The sequence below is a fragment of the Manacus candei genome, unplaced genomic scaffold (genome assembly GCF_025592945.1).
Source record: "Manacus candei isolate 608988 ecotype Guabito, Panama unplaced genomic scaffold, ASM2559294v1 h1tg000028l, whole genome shotgun sequence".
NCBI classification, from domain to species: domain Eukaryota; kingdom Metazoa; phylum Chordata; class Aves; order Passeriformes; family Pipridae; genus Manacus; species Manacus candei.
The window spans coordinates 21,823,616-21,841,478 of NW_026138076.1; the positions used below are offsets into that span (position 1 = coordinate 21,823,616).

The following is a 17,863-nucleotide window of genomic DNA, read 5'->3' on the forward strand; positions in this document are numbered from 1 at the left end:
ACTTTAGATCTATTCAATATTGATATTAATTTACAATAAAGACTGCAACAAACAAATGCTGTCTGCACTGTATGGGAGATACACATTACAAAAATTAGGTTCAGAATTCTAGTTTGGATTATATTATACTGCTTCTTAACTACAATCCAAGCTCTCTTTAAATTAACATCTGAGGAAGAATTCCTTCTAGAAGCAGGGATTCATAAGCATTCTTGATGAAACCGTAATACAAAGAAAACAAGGATTTTCCCGTCTGAATTTTTTTCTTTCCAAATTTGCTTTACTGATGACTGGTTAAGTATAATCATAGTTTTGGAGACATAAAAATCCATATTTATTTAAGAAAGATATTAGAATACAGTAACAGAAACTGATATAATTTCCTATTTTTAAAAAAAATCAATTTGGAATATCATACCAATCTGTAATATAAGAACGGTTACATTACACATAGTATCAAAAATCAGATGTCTGTTTTGTGCATGAGTTGGTTAGGGCATGGTGCTAATAACAGCAAGGTCATAGGTTTGATCCCTGTACGGGGCATTCACTTAAGGGTTGGACTTGATGATCATTGTAGGTCCCTTTTAACTCAGAATATTCTGTGATTCTGTGAACATAAATCTTATTCATTGATTATCATGGAAGTCACTTTGTGTACTGTCCATGCAGCAAGTAGAAGAATTAAATTTTCTAGGAATTAGGCTTTTGGAATTAAGGCCTTAAAAAAAGTTACATTTCCCCACTTTTTATTAAATCTTCAATTCTGCATAAGACCATGGAGGAATTTTTTGCTTATTTACAAAAATTAATAAACTAAGTAATTTTTGTTTATCTGAGGCACTTATCAATTGGTCACTGCAGGTTTTTAAAGGATTTGGTTTACACTGCTTGTAAACAGGATATTTGATAAACAGCTGTGTCAGTTATCTTAATGTAAGTTTCTACAGTTTAAAAAGTAGAAAATTCTGAGTGAAGGGATTTAACTGGAACTAAGAATGCATCTGCCCTGATGCTTCAAGCTGTACCTGCTGCAGCATTTTGTCACAGATGCTTTGAGGTATAACTTCTCCAGCATAGGCTTAAGCTTGGGCCACAATCTCTTCAGAGCTATAGCTGGTGAGGCACAGACATAAGCTACAGATGTTCTGAGATGTACCTGCTCTGGCATGGGCTTATCCAGGAACACAGACACTTTGGGGTGTCCTGCTCCCACATTGGCTCATCCTATCAGTTCACAGTCCTTTCAACCCTTGTTCATACTAGAGTTCCAGTACAGCAGCACAGAAACAACAGTTAAACCCTGGCCACTTGCCAGCCCAGGCTGGCATGGCATCACCATGGCTATTAAAATGTTCCCAGCTATTTCATGGCTATTAAAATGCTACAGCAGAGTAAGCTGATCAGCAGTGTAGCACTACTACAGTAAGCAGTAAAAATAAAAAGTGGCCACTGATGAGCAAGAGACACTGATATATATCAGTGATATATATCAGGTAAGTAAGCCCCATGGCAAGCACAGAGGCCTGTTCAAAACAGCAGTTGGCATAAAACAAACACAAATCCAATCTAGTGCATTCTAATCCAATTGCACATCCTCTTGAACCCTTCAAGCCCCATACTGTGCACCAAAAGGGACTGTCATGGTTTAACACCAGCTGGCAACTAAGCACCATGCAGTTACTCCCTCACTTCTCCTACCACTGGGATGGGGGAGAGAATCGGAAGAGTAGAAGTGAGAAAACTCATGTGTTTAGATAAAGACAATTTAACAGAGAAAGCAAAAGCCACACACACAAGAGAAACAAAACAAGGAATTAATTCACTTCCTAGGGACAGGCAGGTGTTCAGCTATCCCCAGGAAAGCGGGGCTTGATTACTTGGGAAGACAAATGTCATCACTCCAAATGTCCTCCCTTCATTCTTACCCCAGATTCATATACTGGACATGATGCCATATGGGATGGAATATCTCTTTTGCCAGTGAGGATCAGCTGTTCCAACTGTGTCCCCTCCCAGCTTCTTGTGCAACCCCAGCTTCCTCACTGGAGGGATGGTGTGAAGAGCAGAAAAGGCCTTGACTCTGTGTAAGCACTGGTCAGCAATAACTAAAACATCCCTATGTTACCAACACTGTTTCCAACCCAAATCCCAAACATAGCCCCATACTAGAAAAATGCTTTAGCTGAAACAAGGCATGTCAATTCACTTACACATTACCTTTGTTTAAATAAATTGGGCTTTCTTTAAGGAATAAGGTGAAAACTAAGTCAGTTCACACTCAAGTTTTAACTATGGATAATTGTCATTAAGATTTCCATGTTTCTACTTGATCTCTGGGCTTAAGTATGATGTTATGAAGAATGTGTCCACTCATGGCCTTCACAGTCCAATGTAGGCATGTAGAATATCTAACTGTAGTAATGAGCTATTGCAAGCAATTCTACCTTAAAAAACCCAAACAAATAAAAAACAAACCCCCACCATTTTCTTCCTTCTATACATCACACGATTGCTTGCCTTAGACACTGAAGGCATTTACTGATAATTGATTGATGACACAGTATCTATTTTTGCAATATTCTCTGGCTTGACAATGAATAGGAATACATGGCTAAATGCAAAAGAATAAGGTTTTTGTTTATTGATTTTGCAGATATTTGAGAGAATGCCATTGCCTTGTAACTGGCCCTGTTTTGGTAAAATGAATATACCTGTTAAATTAATTAACAGAGAATTTATTGGTTTTTGAATTGTGTTGCAATTTTCTATCTTGTTTCCAGGATGAAACTGTATGACTATTGCACTCAGCAGCCTTGGAAAAGTTTATTTCAATACATCTTGTTTTCCTGTTTGAAGAACTGTGCTTTGACTCCTAGGTTTTTAGAGTGGTGTTTCGTGGTTTGGTTTTTTTTTTCCTCTTAAAAGCAAAGCTGTCATAACACGGAGGGACACATTTGATCAAAGAAAGCCACCTTCCCCTTCAGAACAGGCTATCTGAAAAGCATATACCAAGTAGAACAGATTCTGACAGCATCTGGTGCTGTACTTGGCCCCTAATTATCAGTGTATTAATATTTTATCCATTTTACCAATTGGTCACAGGATAAAAGGTAGTAGAAAAGCGAAATGCTGAGGGTGCCAGATTGTGGTCAAATGTTAAACAGCCTTCTATGAAGCTTGTTATCAATTTTCAATTGTCAAGATCAGTTTACAGGAGTAGAAAGCCCTCAGTTCATGTTTGTCCACTTAAATATGCATCTCAGAAACTAATAGGGCAAAAATTTAAGTGGGGTTTTCCCATAAGCAGTGATTTACTCTTGGGCAATGTGTTATCTCAGTGGTCACATTTTCTGTGATATTGAAAGAGTTCATAGTTAGCTATAGCTACCTGTCAGCTGCACCATAAATGAGAGATGGATTCTATTTTTCTAATCTTTTTCCTAGGCCACCTTAAAATTACAGCCTTAACAAAGAAGAGGAGATAGACAAAAGCTGTTCACATATTATATAAACTGTTTATAAGGCACTGAATTGCTCACATGAAAGGCACTACATAACTGCAAAGTGTTAACTATTTTTATAACATTAATGCAAGCATGCCCTGCAAGTACACAATATTAATATGATGAAAGTATGAACCCCACACACAGCTAAATCCTTAACTTTCCTGCTTTCTTTACATCTTTGTAAAGATTATAATTTTTACATCTCAGGTAAGGAAATACAGGTACTAGGAGAAGGACTTGGATGATCCTTATAGGTCCCTTCCACCTCAAGATAGTCTATGATTCTATGACTTATTCTTTTATTTTCCTAGGTTACAAGGAGTAGGTGGGCAAGGGAATTTCTTTAACTCCTTCCTTTACTTTGCGTGGGCTAGAAGGGCAAGCTGACAGCCTATTAAGTGAAGCACAGTCCACTTAACAGAGTCCTATCAAACTGTAGTGCTTGTTAGAAAGAACACACTTTCCAGATGAGTCTCAGAACCAACAAAACAAGCTCATTATTCACTGCTGTTTAATGATGTTTCTTCTATGTTTGGTCTGTTATAAGCTTTTAGTCTATAGCTTTCTCTACATCCCTCAAAGTCCTGTCAGCTCTGATAGTTTAGAGCTGATAGAACTGAAGTTTAACATTTTCAGTCATCAGCTATGAATGTTTGCAGAGAAGTTCTATTTGTTCAATTTCATCATCCATATCTTTAAAGGTAGATTTTATGTTGCCAAGAATGCATTTACAGAGTGTATTTCAGACATGACAAAGATTTTTATAAGGAAAGAATTTTTAAAACATCAAGTTTCAAATTGATAATTTTATTTATTTAATTTATATTTATAAAGCAATATATTATGTCTTAAAAAGATATGTGCTGCTTAAGTAGCATTATTAAACTGCTATAATTGCCCTTAGGAAACTTAAAGCAATCCAAAATATGGTATTGCCTCCAGGAAAATGAGCAAACGTCAAAGAGGATAAAGTATGATATTAAATGGGATTTGGAATAGCACTTTATACCTGTTGAACACTGATAAGTAATGATGCCAGAATTACTGACTCTAAAGGCTTCTTTCTATGAAAAACCTCACTACTCTTCTCTTTTTCAGTACAAATAAGAGAGTCCTAAATCATGTAGTTTCATTCCCACCTCTGTTCTACTTACCCTCTACATTTAGTTTTAATTTTCACAGATAAGTACTTTCAATTAGTCTGTGACAAGCATTTGTTGATGTATTTCCTCATTGTCAGACTTTTTGGCTTTTGATCCTTTGCACAATACTGGAAAATCCCAGAGACAGCATATAAGATCTATACAAATAAATTCTGAAACATGAAGTAAAAGCAGCCTCTTGGAATACTGCCTCTGGCACTGATTCAGCACCACTTTTGTGGGAAACCTGTATTTTAAAACTACTTCAATTAAACTTTGTTTTGAAACTGAAAGTGTTTAACATGGACAAAGCTAGTGTAGTGAAACAGCTTTCTGAAGACATATGGTTCCACATTATTTGAAAGTTCATCCAAGTCTCGTCCAATTCATATGTAAATATAAGGCAAAAGTTCTTTATGTTTATTTCATTTTGCAGATAGCAGCATAGTTTTTATTAATTTACTTTTAAGTTTTTCATGTTAGCCATCAAGAATAGAATCAGTTAAAAATGTATTTTGATAGCATTTTCATCTAATCTTAGAATCTTTTTAAAAACACTAGTCAATATGTTATTTATTTATAGAGCATTAGCAAGGAACTTTAGATCTGCATTCTTTTACTGAAAGGCAAAAAAAATGAAAGAATAAAAAAATTGAACTGAGATGCTTTTAAACTTTCAGTAATGAAATCAGAAAAACCAAACCAAAGACACTGGCATTCACAAATAGACAGAGAAAAATAAAGTAACTGAGCTGGAATTCCCTTCCTATTTCTAATTTGAAAAAGCAATTCTAGTTTCAACAACCATCCCTTTGTTTTTACAACTGCCTCTTACAGCATCCATCTTCATGCACCTAACAGGCTTTATTGTTCCTATTTTAAGGGTGGAAAAAAAACCCAACCAAAAACCAAAAAGAAAATATGAAACTTTTAAAAACAGAAATATACAAGAGCTATTTCCACAATCATGAAAAATGTTAAACTAACTGTTCTAAAGAATAGGACCCTGGTGATGCACAGAGTCTGTATAACAAAGATGAGGAAATGCATGTATCACGTAGTCAAAACTATTTTACAGAGAAAATAAACAAATGAAACGTAAGAAAAACCCTGGTGTCCAGAATCTATAGATCCTCCTTAGGGTTTTATAAAAAAACAGACAAGTTTGTGTCCCCACTGGCCACCCTCCTCCCAGCCACACCCACACATTCTTTATTTTAGATCCTTAGATATCCATTTTGTAACATCAGTGAATTGCTCCGCCTAAGTTTTATAGCAATCTGTTTATTTTATAAGACTTTCATAAATTATCCTGTTATCACAATCTCAACTTCGTGAAGATCATTTCACAGAGCCTGGCTCTCCAGATACCTGCTTTAAATACTGTACTCTATGGTTTTAGAGAGACAAGGAAGCAAAAAACCACCCATTCAAGCAGAGCACTTAGTCATCATATATTACAACAGTCTCTTAAACACTGTTCTTAAGTGGCATGACGACAAATCTTCTTTCCAAGTGGTTCTAAGGTAAACAAAGTTCCAAGTCAAGAAAACTGATGCACTACTAGCATTGCTCAGATATGCCACACTGCTTTTTAAAGCAGGTGGGCACATGATCTACACAGCCCTCCACTTCACTGAATGTTTTCCTTCAGATGCAGAAAATCCTGACAGTGTGGACTCTCATTGCCACAAAATGAATGGAGAATGGAAAAGGAAATATTCAACAGATGTATGTTATCTACCTGAAACCTGCAGGCCATAAATTACTACAGGCAGCCACTGCAATAGCCTAATCATTTGTGTTAAAATATAACCCCTCACTTCCCCACTAAAACCCACTAGTCCAGAGCACTGTTCTATGGGAAACAGAATTAAGGAAAAGTTTCACAAGCCACTGAGATGACTTTCATCATCACAGTTCCAGATCTGAAACTCCAGGGATGCCTGGAGGTGGGCAGGGCTTATCTCAAAATCAGCAAAAGTAAACAAACAAAAGACATAAGAATAGCATGGTCCAATAAACAGAGAGTATAAAAGGAAACGAATGAGAAGGGAAGAACTGTTAAAAGAATAATGACATCAACTGCAAAGAGCTATTATTTTGACTTGTAAATGAGGAAAAAACCCAACAAAAGTAAAGAAGACATTATTGATGAAGAAAAAAAAAATACTATTGTGACAGAAAAATATTGAGGATGCTGACGTATAACTTTCATATCTATAGATATTTCATCTTAATTTGAGAGTATATAAAATACCGACAGCATATTCAGTATTGAGTATCAATATTGAGTATCAGATGAGCAGATTTCTGAAATGAATCTGATACCAGGTTAAAAGGGCTAACAACATTTTTCTGTTTAATCTCAGCAATGTAACACATGCTGTTTATACTTTCAGGTGATCATCAGTGCTCCCTTCATACACAGAAAAGCATCCAGATCTGCAAGCAGAACATTTTTGACCTAAGGAACTCCTTAGGTATGAGAATATTCTTCCATTCTGAACAAGCACCGTCTCTTTGCAGAAGACTCATAAGAAGATAGATCAGTGGGACTCTACTCTAAAAAGATTAGTAGAGGACTAGTGCAGATTTCTATATAAAAGTATGTTTATTGGGAAAATATTTCAGTAGAGAAAACCAGTCAGACTATCGGGAGAATATAAGAAAAATGTTTATATTTGTGAGCAATGTAACAACTAACTCCATAAATCATCACCCTTAGGAAATAAACACAAGATATTCTGAAAACACTTACAGATTACATAATAAGAAAAAAACTACTATTTCCTGTTTTACTGTTCTAAACATTAATAAACAATCATAATAACACTGAAATAATGGAACAGAGACTATTGAATAAGTTGTGGAAGTATTTTAGATCAATTCTTACTGTAAAATATTACATTTGGTAATCAAGAATCACCTCAAAACTCAATACAAGATTTGATTTTTACTGTATAAGAATAATACCTGTGGCTGTGAATGATTGTCAAGTCACAAGAGCCCTCTCCTCCCACACAGAGAACATACTAATCTTTTTTATCTTTCATGAATAATTTCTACAATCACTGTAGCTAACATAATGCTTATAGTCTAGTAAAATCTGTTGTTAAGATAAAGTATCTCATTGTTTGGAAGCAAATTTTGATCTTGAGGTCTTATTCTTAAGCAAGCAAGCAAGACTGGAATTAACAAATACTTTAAACAACATCATAAAAGAGCTTCACTAAAGTTTCCATCTTGAATAACATAAATAGGAATATAAGCTTATGAAAATATTTGAAAACCAAGACCTGCACCACCTGGTCCTAAACTATAACTTAAATAGTTAAAACTTTACAAATAGAAAAGTAACACAACAATTTTGAAGATGACTATAAATGAAGATGATTTGTGTAAACTAAGAGTTTATATAAGAAAGCAAGGAACACACTTGAGATCAGGTTTTTTTTGAACTAAGGACACCTAGAATTGTCAAATATGTTCCATTACCACACATACATAAATAAATACTAATATTTTATAAAAATAAGTATTATTAAAGCCTTGCCACTATAGGGCTAGTAGAACATCTCTATCTCCCACCAAGGCACTGGTGTTTCACTACAACTACAAAATTTACTCCATAAAAGACTTCAAGAAACAACACTAAATGTTATCTCTAAACCAAAGATTTTTCCTACCTCAAATTATGCCTAGTAAAGAAGCAGAAACTACATCTATGACACCTCTTCCATTCCTAAGACATAAAAATCTACCAGCTGCTCTTTAGGTAGTTCGGTCACTGTTGTTCTGTACACCTGGAGTTTTACTCAGCTGTGTAGATTTGTGTTAAGCATTACTTAATCTGATGCTGAATTTTCTTTGCAACTGTGCCTTGTTGGGAGACTATGGTGGTGACATAATTTATTGCTTGTTTTTATACTTCAAAGCCCTTAAAGATTGTAAAATCGGATAAGTGTTTTGAAGCTGTAGAAGTCAAGGTAATCTGGTTCTGTTGTAAATTTAAGTACTGTAATTTGCATTTGTTTCTAGATTTTCTAAGAATAGTTCTGGATTACATGTTTCTAGATGGGGACTTTGGGTATCTGTTACAGTGAAATCTAGATAAACAACACTTATAATAAGAAAAGGGTTTTAATGAGAGCAAATAGATTCCTTAAAGCAAAGAAGCCCTGTTCTTGCCATGTAGTATGCGGAAAGTGCCTTATTTTTAATTTTTGGGAGGTCTTTTTGTGTCAATTTGCTGCTGATGAAGGAAGAGAATGTATTTTGCACAAAACATTTCAATACCTCCTGTACTACAGAATCTGGGTGGATATATGTAAATACTTTAATCATAGCTTACAGCTTAGGGTAGACCTCAGAAGCAATTAAATATTCAGGTGGGAAGGTAAATGCTGAAGAGGTCTAAGTCATTCCCAGCTGGATTTGCTTTAGCTAACTCAATGCCAATGTAGGTATTTTAAGTTCTGTACTGTTGATGCATTTTGAAGAATAGTTACTGACTGACAGAATGCTTTTGAGGGTAACAGAATATTTCTGTTTCAACTGATATTTTATATGTTTTAGACATTTAGAAGACAGATATCCTAGAACTTTTCAAACCACTCAGTACTTTTCTAGGTCTTACATTGTAATCTGGGCTGCTCAGAAATGTAAAAATCGTTCTGACTAGTGACAAAATATTCACTGTAAGATACCTAATTTTCTGCTAGTAGAACTAGTAAGTCAGACACTGAATTCTGAAAAAATGTAGTTGTTCTTGAAATTTAACTAATTATTTTCTTTTGGATTTAAACCCTAGGATTCTAATTGGAAGTTCTATCAAAGTTTACTTATTTTCCACTTGTAGTATAAAGCTGCTTTGGTCAAGTTTAGTCATTCAAACCATAACACTTTACTGTTTTACTTTCAGCTGTGTACAGCTATGAACATCCAAGGAACTTTACATTTAAGAGGCTTTCCTAGTCAAATAACCTTCAAATAGATGCTTTGCCCTTACAGAACTTCTTTGTTTATAATAAGGTTCTGCAATTTTGTTATCTTTAGCTTCCTAAGAAGGGTATCAGCATAAGGGAGGATTCTAGCTCAGTCTTGTATAGGCTGAGGACTTTGTAAAGTTTAGCTCCAAAAAAAGCTATGAAAAGGGAAGAAAGACAGTTATTAAAGATTATTCGGATCAAGGATAAAATGTGAGGCATAGAAAAACTATAACATGCTAAAAGGTCAGAAATACTTAAACAGTTTCTTTTGAAGGCCTTCTATTCTGGTGTAGACCAATTGGATGATCTCATGGCCACCAGTGTTTGATGCAGCCTAAATATCAGCTGTGCTTATTACTGGGCTGAACAATTTTTTGAGTGCTGGGCAAAATAAGAACTTAGTGCTTTTCTTGTCATCGTTAAACTACTGTTATTCCATCATGACTTTATGACTTCTGGTTATTTTCTTCCCAGCTGAGAAAAAAAAAAATCCCAATTGCTCTCTACTTTTATCACACTTACCACACAGAATTCCAAAAATAGTATTAGCAGTAGCTATGTTATTGAAACTGTCTTTTCTGGGAAAAATCAGAACAACCGAAGCCTGGTTTCTGCAGATTTTATTGCTATATGCAAATGTAAAGGCTATGGCAGCCCTAGCTCATGCTCTTTCCTTCATGTCTTGTTCAGCAAGTTTTGCAAGAGCCAAATGGCTCACTCTTACACCTCACAGACCAGGTAGCTGTTCAGCCTGTTCTATAGCCCTTCTTTTGGCAGTACAAATAATATCCATTTCTACTTTCTACCTATTCAGAAACCTCTACAAAAAGTTCAATATCTTTTACATATTTTTTCCTATGGCCAGTTTCTTCAGAAAAAAGTAAATATTCCAAATACGCTCCAAAGATTTTTTTCCCCTCAGGTATTACAAACCAGAAATCCAGCCTAAAGAAACAGTTGTCTAAGTAAAGTCCTTTAGAAAACTGGATTATTTTCATTATCAAAATACAAGACAATGGCCTACTAGTATTGTATAATTGGTGTTTTGCTTTTAACCATATAAAACTCCCATTTACAGAAAATGTTTCTCAAAGTGGCACAAACAGAAGGCATTCTTCATTTGCTATGCAATATGTCAGTGGCTTTAAACAGGCTTGTCTTTTTCCACTGCATCACATTAACTTTTTACTGGATATATTTAGGATATGCCACAAAACACCCTTTCAGCTCCAGAAAGAAGGAAAGTGATGTGCCCAGGTGATACTGTGAAACTGTTTAGAAGTTCCTAGTAGTGTTATCATACATAAAATCCACTATAGGTTTTTCTGCGTGCTTTCTTATCTTTCAAAGGAAAGAACCCCCTCCTTTCCCCAAGATTCAAAGACTTTGGAGTCTCACCCAAACAGCGCTCAAGTGTTTGCCGTCTCCTAAGCACTGAACGAGCCTTAGTTTTTGCCCCCTTGGCCCCGCAGCAGCGCTCACCGAAGGGCTCTGTGCCCGCCCCGCACGGCCCGGCCCGCAGAGGAATCGCCGCCCGTGCTGTGTGCGAGTGACCTCTTGAGCCAAGGCAGCGTCACTACAGACAGGACAAGCGGCAGGTTTGCATCGACTTCCACAATGAGGAGTTTTTGAGGTACAGATGCCATATTTTTCCCCTCTTGAAGATCCAAAATGAAATGGAGACTAAAGGGTAAATTTCTTTTCAGTGGAAACTTTGGGAAAATAATTTTTTATTATTCACTAATATGTCTTCTTTGAGTTGCCAGATGGAGAATAATTGTTAAGTAAAACTAGTTCAAGGGTGGACTGTGAAAGTGTGTTAAAAAATTGTCAGGGAGCTTTGCAACAGACTGAGAAGCTGGCACGAAGCCTATTTGCTGAAATTCAGCAGTTGTTGTATCCACAGCCATAGCACTGCATCCATAGACAAAGCAGTTATAGGTTTCAAAAGGGAAATAAGATAAAAGTTACAAATTAATTTATCCTGACGTGATTACTTAAAAATATACTTGATTTTAAGATAATCTACTATTTCGTCAGCAATGTTTCTCATGATTCACTTTGCTCAGTGATTAAGATTTGCATTCTTATTTTATGATTCTGCAAGAATTAAGATTCAGAAAAGCAGAATTTACATTAAAAATCTGAGATTTCTTGTAAACATAGCAGTCTCAGAAATGAATATAACAATGATGTAAAAGACCTAAGCAAAAAAAGCTCCACAGCTTGTACACAGTTTCCTAGTTCAGTTGGTATTTAGGTACATTTCTGGAGTCATATCACTGAAGTGAAGACTGATATTCTACCAGATAAAATAAGAGCAATAAGATACTGAACCATTACAACAGCGTATCTTTGCTATTTAAACACTGCAACCTCACTGATGCTGTCGAACTCACCTTAACTGTCTATGCTGTATTTCATAAATCAAATACACAACTTCTAATCCATTCTGGACAGAACTTTACTTGTACCAATACCAGGAAACACAGAGTACATGAGCCTGATAGCACCAATGAGGGTTTTTTGCTGTGTTATGAAAGTAAATTCCTGTTGACCCTAGGTTCTATGCAGTGTATGTTTAGCAATTTTTTCCAGGTTTTGAGTTCCTCTATGTTTATTGTTGCCTATTCTAGGACCATTTTAACCCTAAAAAATGCATTTTGTAACTCAGTAGGACTGAAATATATATTCAAGCATAATAGACTCATGGTGGTAAAAACATCCAAGCCAACAGAGCATTTCATTCTCGTAAAGTAGTATTGTTTACAGACTGACTCTTAGTACCTTAATAGCCTTATTAGTTACTTGATGAGTAGTACCCTATAAAAAATCCTGTATGTCTCTTGCTGTTCAAGTTGTGGAAGTATGGATATTAAAAATGTTTAAATACTAGGAAAACTAAGTTCTTTGAGGAAATATGTATCATGGTAAACTCTCACCTGTAAGAAAGACTGTTTAGGTTTCTTTCTTTCTAGTTACATTATCTGTGTATGTGAGTTGGCAGAGCAGTTCTTTCTCCCTGTGCCATCTATTGGCATAGAGATGGGGGAATGGGTGGGATTCACCTCACCTTTTATAACAAACTGATAATGAGGTTTTAATCTGAAGACTAAAAGTTCTTATCAATGTAACAAGCAGCTAAGTGACTTTTGGTAGATGTGCTTTTCTCTAGTGAGTGCTGATGGAGTCTAGGGTGACTTATGTTAAGTATCTAATCTACAGATGGGTAAGGTGAAAAGTTCTTTAGTATTAATTAATAGTAATTACTTTTTTTTCCTTAAGAGTGGTCCCTCTGACTGTTCCTAGTACTCTATTTTACAACTCAAAAGTATCAGTAACAGTATGTCAGCTGTCATATCATAGAGTTCATAAGGTTGGAAAAGACCTTTAATATCAGCAAGTCCAAGCATTCACCCAGCACCACTCTGTTTACCGCTAAACCATATCCCCAAGTGCCAAATCCACATGCCTTTTGAACACCTACAGGAACAGTGATTCCACCACTTCCCTGGGAAATTCGTTGCAATGCCTGACCACTATTTCAGTGAAGAAATGTTTCCTAATATCCAATCCAAATCCAATCCCTGATGATCTTGAGGCCATTTCCTCTCATCCTCTCATTTGTTACCTGGAAGAAGAGACTAACACCCACCTCACTAAGACATCCTTTCTGGTAGTCGTAGAGAGCAATAAGGTGCTCCCTGAGCCTCCTCCTTTTCTCCAGGCTAAACAACACCAGCTCCCTCAGCCACTCCTCATAAGATTTGTTCTCTAGTCCTTTCACCAGCTTTGTTGCCCTTCTCTGGACACAGTCCAGCATCTCATTGTCTTTCCAGTAGTGAGGGGACCAAAACTGAACATAGAATTCAAGGTGTGGCCTCACCAATGCTGAGTACAGGGGGATGATCACTACTGATCCTGGTCCTGCTGGTCACACTATTTCTGATACAATCCAGGATACCATTGGCCTTCTAGGTCACCTGGGCACACTGCTGGATCATGTTCAGCAGCTGTGGACCAGCACCCGCAGGTCATTTTCTGCCAGGCAGCTTTCCAGCTGCTCTACCCCAAGCCTGTAGCACTGCAGGGGGTTGTTGTGACCCAAGGGCAGGACCCAACATTTAGTCTTATTAAACCTCATACAATTGGCCTCAGGCCATCAATCCAGCCAGATCCCTTTTTAGAGCTTTCCTACCCACAAGCTGATCTACACTCCCACCCAACTTGATGTTTGCCAAGTTGCTGAGGTTACATATGATGCCTTGGTCCAGATCATTGACAAAGGTGTTCAACAGGACTGGTCCCAATACCGAGCCCTGGGGAGCATTTTTTGTGACCAGCTGTGAGAAAGATGTAACTCCATTCCCCACCACTCTCTGCACCCAACCGTCCAGCCCATTTTTACCCAGTGAAGTGCGCACCTGCTCAACCACTCCCATAGACTCGCTTGTGTCTAGGTGGCACAGCAGATTGCTGACCGTGTCCTCCTGGATTATGGGTGTTTCATTTTGCTCCCTGTCCTTGTTTTCCAGTTTAGGGAGCTGAGTACCCAGAGAAAAAATGATCTTGCTGTGAAAGACTGACGGCATTACATACATCAGCCTTTTCCTCATCCTTTGTCACTATGTTTCCCTCCGCATCTAATAAAGGTTGAAGATCAAAGGATGGTGCCTAACCCCAGAACAACAACCACCACAAAAGAAATACTAGAAGGTAAGAGCTTTTGCTGCCCTAATGTCCAAATCAGTTACACTGGTAGCTGCAACATCTTAGTGTGAAGGAAGGAAGACTCTAAGAGAAGAAACAGAGAGAGAGATGGAGGAGTCTGTCATAATTGTGTGACTTCTACAATTTCCCTTTCCTGCTTCATGAAAGTCTGAAGAAGAACAAACAACTGGAATTCTTTTGCACCCATGACTGTGATTCTTGTCTTTTTCTTTTCCCCAGCAAATATTAAAAAAACTCTAAAAAATAAACAACTATAATGACGTGACATGTCTCTCATATTGCTTGATTGGCATTAGAATTTAGGCATTACAATTATATTTTTTGGGTAAGCTTCCTGACCTGCTGGCAAGATTTGTGGTGTAAGTCCCTTGTTTAGCATACTTATATCTACAGCTTGTCTTGGTTTAGAAGATCAGTTGGCTTCATTTTGTAGGACAATCTACATAAGCTTGAGTACATAACCAATGTACTCAAGTGCTGAGGTACAACATTTTCCACTTTTTATACAAGAACAATTGAATAGACTTGATGCCTCTATAAATGATCTTTTGACCCAGTAAAAGTTTCAGTGTCTCAATATTCAGCTTCTCTTGAATACACTGAAGACTCAGATAAGGGTGAAGACAATGCTGTTGTCTTCAACAATCACAAACAAGAGTTTCTGGAGATATTTTCTAAAAAGTAACTTTCACCTTGAAATGAAAGCATATGTAAGCACATATAGGTATAACATGACATTTCAAAGCTGTACTTTTTTATTCTACTTGACTTCACAGCAAAAGATACAAAAAAAGCACACAAGTGTTACAAGAAAGTGCTTCCTACATTCTTTTAAGGAAATGTTGAGAACTTTTAAAGAGTTATGTTGTCTTCAGATGTAGCTAAAGAACCTTACAGCAAGTTGTGAATGTAGAACTACAAATTCTGTCCTGTCCAAATATGAATTTTTGGACAAAATATTCCTTAGAAAATATTAAGTATTACTTTAAACCAAAATAGCTTGTGAGGTACTATATAAACTAGAGGTATAATGTATCTCTGTGTGTGATAAGCCATAATATTAGCATTAAGGCTCAGACCTGTGAGGTGCCAAACACTATCTATGCACTGCTTAATTTTAGAAGGAAAGGAAGACAGTGGAAAGCATTGAGTTATTCATAACAAAACCAAAACAAATAAAACAGACAAACTTACGCAGCAGTTAGTTGTAGCTTTTGTCATTAAACAAAAGCAAATGCACATAAATCTCATGATAAAGTATTAGAAGAGGTTTTGAATAGCAGATCGTCTTAATGTCTTGGAAATGTCTTACACAATAGGATACTTGGCTAGATTCAGAAAATTTTAGATTATAGTATAGACCCCAAATCCCATTGCTATAGGTCTTGGAGACATTCTAATTAATTGGCAGTAAAAAGTGTATCAGCTGCCTGAGATATGCTCTTCAGAGGCAAGTTGTGAATTCTTTTACCTAGATTAATGAGGTAACAATCACACAGAATGCTGCTAGAGCCAACTCTTTCTAATTTTGCCATGTGGCTCTTGAATCAAGCAGAAATTAATTTCTCAAGCAGATAACAATGAAACACTCCTGAGAAGAAAAACCATCAGAATCTGTTATTCATGTGCTTTGTAAAACTGCATGATCGACTGTTCTTGCATGACTACCTCTAAGCAGGTTCACTGTGATACCTGACCTTAGGTATCTTCCACAATCAGATGATGATATCTGGTGACCTAGCACTTACCTGACATCAGGGACTGGGTTGCCTGCAACTCTGCACTCCAGCAATACTTTGTTTCCTTCAGCAACTTCCTGGCTCCGGAGCTTCTGAGTGAATTGAGGTGGTGAAAACTCATTCTCTTCCATGTTGATGAAGGGACGGCAAAGGGTCATTTTGCTCTGAGTGATGCTGCCCCTTTCGGAAAAGTGTTCTCCATTCAGATGAACTCCACATAATTTTGCCTCGGGGTCAACCTCTTCATGTGGTTTGTCAAACCCATGGTTCACCAACGTACTTAAAGCTGGTTGTTTCTTGTTAGGAGACAGGTATCCACTGTCTGGAGAAGAAGAGTCCCCATCAGGACTTCGGCCTCTCGTCTGTGCTGCCTGTCTAAATATAGATGACAATTCTTCTATAAATGTGGCAGCTTTGTCACACATTTTGTTCCTGAACGGAACTTCTTCCTGGGATGTTGATTCGGACTTTGGGCTTGTCTTAGGCATATATGGACCATCTTTCTCTGAATGTTTCAGTCTTCTGATGAAGCTGGGACTAGCAGTTAGAAAAGGTGTTTGCTTCCTAGAAACTGCGACAAAACTATCTGCTGTCTGAGATGCAGTAGATTGCTCTTTCTGATTACTTGGGGGAATGTGACTTGCAGCAGATGAAGTCAGACTACTTGCTTGAGGCCTCTGTAAAGCATCTTGCTCATGCAGTTTGCTGTCCCTGAAAGAAGGTATTTCTGAAGGGCTAGAAAGAGAAGTGTTGAGATAATGAGAAATGTCTGGTGCTGCATTCTGATCCTCTTTCATGGAACTGGCAATGGCTTCTCGAGCTATGTCAAGGCTCTTACATATCTCCTCCTGCGTAAGGAAGGCAGAAAGTTCATTTGAAAATTCACCATTCTGTATGTCTGACAGGGAATCATAGAAAAAGTCATGATAAGATGAAGCTTCTGACATATTTTCAGGATATTCCTTATTGGTGCCTCTCTCTGCACAGTAAACCTCATTCAGCATTTAAGAAAGAGGCAAGGCCTGGCCACAGCTTCTGTCTTGCATCCTGGAAGACACAAGTACAGTTCCTTAATGAAAAAACTTCTCAATTAAAAAAAGCCCAGTTATATCCTTGCTCCCATAAGCCGGACACAAAACTGAGAGATGAGCAGAACCCAATGGTGCATGAAATACTTACCATAAACCTTGGTTTCTGTTAGGATGGGTTGAGGCTGCAAGTTGTCTAGGTGGAAATGAGAACACTTAAGAGTCATTTTTCTCATGCATTTTCCCTCAGAAGTATGAAGACATTCTTTGTCTGTGCATTGCCTAGCACAAGCTCAATTCCACTGGACCGATATGTATATAGAATCATATAATAGAATCATAGAATCAAGCAGGTTGGAAAAGACCTCCGAGATCATCAAGTCCAACTTCTGATCCAACACTGCTGTGGTTACTAGGCCATGACACTAAGTGCCACATACAGTCTTATCTTAAAAATGTCCAGGGGAGGGAGAATCCACCACCTTCCTGGGCAGCCCATTCCAATGTCTGATTACTCTCTTGGTAAAAAATTTCTTCCCAATATCCTACCTAAACCTCCCCTGGCACAGTTTAAGACTGTGCCCTCTTGTGCTACTGCTGGTTGCCTGGGAGAAGAGGCCAATCTCCATGTGGCTACAACCTCCTTTCAGGTAACTAGACAGTGATGAGGTGTCCCCTGAGCCTCCTCTTCTCCAGGCTGAACAGCCCCAGCTCTCTCAGACT

The 17,863-nt window shown here is 37.3% G+C and overlaps 1 protein-coding gene across 6 annotated transcripts in view; it reads right to left on the reverse strand.

Annotated features, from left to right (window-relative positions):
• Positions 1–17,863, reverse strand: part of PALLD (palladin, cytoskeletal associated protein) — a 201,944-nt gene that overhangs the window by 178,274 nt on the left and 5,807 nt on the right. For all 6 annotated transcript variants that reach the window (XM_051790144.1, XM_051790147.1, XM_051790148.1 and 3 more), the window contains exon 2: positions 16,122–17,159. In XM_051790144.1, coding sequence (XP_051646104.1) covers positions 16,122–17,116 — 995 coding nt within the window. In that variant the 5' untranslated portion in view covers positions 17,117–17,159. The remainder of the gene's footprint in view (positions 1–16,121; positions 17,160–17,863) is intronic.